This window comes from Dipodomys ordii, unplaced genomic scaffold (genome assembly GCF_000151885.1).
Source record: "Dipodomys ordii isolate 6190 unplaced genomic scaffold, Dord_2.0 Scaffold108, whole genome shotgun sequence".
NCBI classification, from domain to species: domain Eukaryota; kingdom Metazoa; phylum Chordata; class Mammalia; order Rodentia; family Heteromyidae; genus Dipodomys; species Dipodomys ordii.
The window spans coordinates 1,089,433-1,092,897 of record NW_012267324.1 but is presented as its reverse complement, the minus strand read 5'-3'; the positions used below and the strand labels follow the sequence as shown (position 1 = coordinate 1,092,897).

General features: G+C 67.1%; 1 protein-coding gene across 1 annotated transcript in view; it reads right to left on the bottom strand.

Moving 5' to 3' along the window:
- LOC105994674 (leukotriene-B(4) omega-hydroxylase 2-like) overlaps positions 1-3,465 on the bottom strand; it is a 6,377-nt gene that overhangs the window by 2,078 nt on the left and 834 nt on the right. Inside the window, exons 3-9 of the mRNA XM_013028302.1 lie at positions 2,992-3,045; positions 2,708-2,835; positions 2,275-2,396; positions 1,522-1,792; positions 1,059-1,125; positions 823-952; positions 3-85 (exon numbers count right to left, since the gene is read on the bottom strand). Of these exons, the coding sequence (XP_012883756.1) occupies positions 3-85; positions 823-952; positions 1,059-1,125; positions 1,522-1,792; positions 2,275-2,396; positions 2,708-2,835; positions 2,992-3,045 (855 nt within the window). The remainder of the gene's footprint in view (positions 1-2; positions 86-822; positions 953-1,058; positions 1,126-1,521; positions 1,793-2,274; positions 2,397-2,707; positions 2,836-2,991; positions 3,046-3,465) is intronic.

Sequence of the window (3,465 nt, the reverse complement as noted above, 5' to 3'; positions counted from 1 at the left end):
GCGGGAGACGCCGGTGACGGGCGGGTGCAGCCGCAGGCTCTCCTTGAGGCACATGGTGAGGAAGGGCAGCCGGGCCAGGTCGTCCCTGAGGGCGCCCGCCGTCACCGGGCCGCTCGGGCTCTCCACTCCCAGCCCCAGCCCGAGACCTGAGCGTCGCGGTTCAAAGCCAGCCCGGGCAGGAAAGTCCCTGAGACTCTGATCTCCAAGGAACCACCAGGAAAGTGGCGCTGGGGCTCAAGGGGCAGAGCGCCGGCCTTAGAGCAAAAAGGCTCAGGGACAGCGCCAGGCCCTGAGTTCAAACCCCGGGACCGGCACATGCACACGCACGCGCACACACAGCAAAACCCCATGTTGGCCCTGGGAAGGAGGCTCAGTGGTAGAGCACTCGCCTTGCATGCCTGAGGCCCTGGGTTCCATTCCTCAGCACCACATAAGCAGAAAAAAAGCCGGAAGTGGCGCTGTGGCTCAAGGGGTAGAGCACTAGCCTTGAGCTGAGGAGCTGAGGGACAGCACCAGGCCCAGAGCTCAGACCCCAGGACTGGGGGCAGGGGGAGACGCTTCCTGGGACCAGGGAGGCTGTGGGCAGGCCTAAGGCCTTCACCCCCCCTCATGGCCCTGACCCGGCCTGGCTGGGATGCTGGGGGGCACCAGACACTGGGGGGAAGCTGGGGGACAGCTGCACTTGCTTTGAGAGGAGGGACGCTGCGCCCGCCCTCCCCGCCTTTCACGAAGGCCCCAGCACCCAAGCTCTCCCGTGCCTGCCCAGGATCCCCCGACCTTCCACAGGCAGGAGGAGGCCATCCGGCCCAGGGCCGCGCTCACCACTCCACCTCCTGCGGGTCGCGGTCCCGCAGCAGCTCCCGCACCTCCTGCCGGCAGCGCTCCTGGTGCTGCGGGTGCTTGGCCAGGTTGTAGAGGACCCAGGAGAGCCCGCTGGCCGTGGTGTCGTGGCCTGAGGGGCAGCCGCGGGGCGGGTCACCGGGCTGAGCGTGGACGGCGCCCGGGCAGGGAGGGCCAGCGGGGCCCCAGGGTGGAGGGACTCCTGCCCCAAGCCTCACCCCCAAACATGAAGGTGTCGGCCTCCGCCCGGATGTCCTGGTCGGACAGCGCCTTCCCGTCCTCATCCTGGAAGAGAAAGCAACGCTGCAGAACCGCAGGAGGCCGAGGACGTGGAGAACAGCCCCGAGCACCCACCTTCCACCCCAAGCCGCGCCCGCAGGGGCAGGGGCTGCCCGGCCACCACCACCCCAGGCCCGGCCTGCGTCCTCCTCTCCTAGCCACCTCTCTACGTCTGGCTTTGTGATGATTCACTGAAGATAAAGAGTCTCCCCGACTTTCCTGCCCGGGCTGGCTTCGAACCACCATCCTCAGATCTCAGCCTCCTGAGCAGCTGGGATGCCAGGTGTGATCACCGGCGCCCAACCCACCGTCTACACACAGATTTTCTCTGGAGAACTTCCTGAGGCTGAGAACACAGTTTGTGTCTCCCCTCCCTGCCCCCCCATCCTCTGCCCGGCCCACCTTGGCCAGCAGAAGCACGTCGATGAAGTCCAGGGTTTTGGCCTTGGCCTTGGCCTGGAGGCCATCATCCAGGCCCTGGCCCAGGAGGGAGCGGCGCCGTTCCCGGATGACGGCGTCGGTGAAGGCGTGCACCAGGCGGCAGGCCTTCCGGAAGCGGCGCCCGTCGGGGGTCAGCTGGTACAGGAAGTCCAGGTGCAGCAGCGGTTGCTGGTGTCTCTTGGCCACCAGGGCGCTGAGCTCCACGATGGCAGCGATGTACTCGCTGGGCTTCCTGCAGGACGAGCCCGACGGAGGCCCCCCTGAGCCTCCCCACTCCCCTCTCCCCCACCGTATGACCCAGCCACCCCAGGCCTGACTCCATCTCCCTCCTCCAGGTCCCAGATCTGCACCCCTGGAGTGCAGCAGGCTCCTCACAGCTCGGGCCTCGGGCCTCAGTCTCCCCATGTCTCCATGACCACCAGCTCCATCTCCGCGGGGAGCGCTCACCTGCCAAAGGCTTCTTTGCCAGCCCATGGTGTGCAACTGGGTGGGAAGTCATGGGCCCTTTAAAAGGCAGGGCTAGGCCTTTGGGGTGTGGCCTGAGGGTCTCACTCAGCCCCTCCCTGTCTCTGTCTCTTGGCTTCCCAGGCCTCTAAACTGGAGATGAGCATGAGCTGAGCGTCTCCTGGACTTTCTTGCCCAGGCTGGCTTTGAACCGTGATGCTCAGATCTCAGCCTCCTCTCTGGGTGCCCTGGGCCTCGCCGGGCACTCACTCCTGGCAGTCGCTGTGGAAGCCGAAGACGCATCTCAGCAGACTGTCCAAGGTCATGAGGCTGATGTGCTCGAACATGTCCAGCTGCGTGACGCCCTCCGCGATCAGTCGCCGCCACTTGGCCTGGCCAGAGAAGGGGGCGGGGCGGGGCCTCAGTGGCCCAGCCTGTCCCCCGGGAGGCACAGGGCCACCTCCAGCCTTCAGTTGGAGATCAGACTCTCCCAGACCTCCCTGCCTGGACTGGCTTTGAACTGCGATCCTCAGATCTCAGCCTCCTGAGCAGCTGGGATGACAGGCGGGAGCCACCGGTGTGGCCTTCACAGTGGGGATTCCTTTTTTCTTTTCTTTTTACAAAAGAGGAAGCCATGGCTGAAAGGGACCCCGCCCTGGCCTCAGAGTGCCCCCCAGCTCACGGGGCCGCGGCAGGCACGCACGTGCATGGTGTCCACGCTGCGGTTGAAGATCTTGGTGTATGGCTTCAGGATGCTGAAGTGGAAGGCGGGCGTCAGCATGCGCCGGTGGCGGGTCCACTTGTCCCCGGCGCTCAGCAGCAGTCCGTCCCCTGGCAGTGGCAGAGTGCGTCGTGGGTGAGGGCAGCGCCCCCCGGGCCCTGGGGCTGCCCCCGCCCTGTCCCCCTGCCCTGTCCCCCCCTTGTTCCCCCTGCCCTGTCCCCCCCTTGTCCCCCCCTTGTCCCCCCTGCCCTGTCCCCCACGCTCACCCAGCCAGGGCCTCAGGAACCGGTAGAAGACGGTGTCCTTGGGGGCGACGGCAGCTGGTGCAGGACAGGCAGAGGGAGAGGTGGAGTGGGGCTCCCAGCCTGGGGTCCCCCGTCCCCGCCCCAAGCCCGGAGGGAAGGGGCGGCGGGGGAGGGGGAGCACCGAGGGCGCACAGCGCACCCCTAGCCTGCGGACCCCCGACCCCCGACCCCCCACGCGCGGGCGTGGCAAGCCCGCACGGCGCTGTCTGCCGTGTGCAGGACTCCAGTGGGCGCAGGCTCCTCCCCTGCCAGGCGGGTGAGCTCCTGCTGAACCACGCCTCCAGCCCCGACTTCAGCGTTTTGGTTCTCTTTTCTCATACCCGACCCAGGGCTTGAACTCAGGGCCTGGACACTGTCCCCAAGCCTTTGCCCGTCACGCCTGGAGCTCACCTTCCTGTCTCCAGAACTTTCTCCAGACTCCCCCCCCCCCCCCCC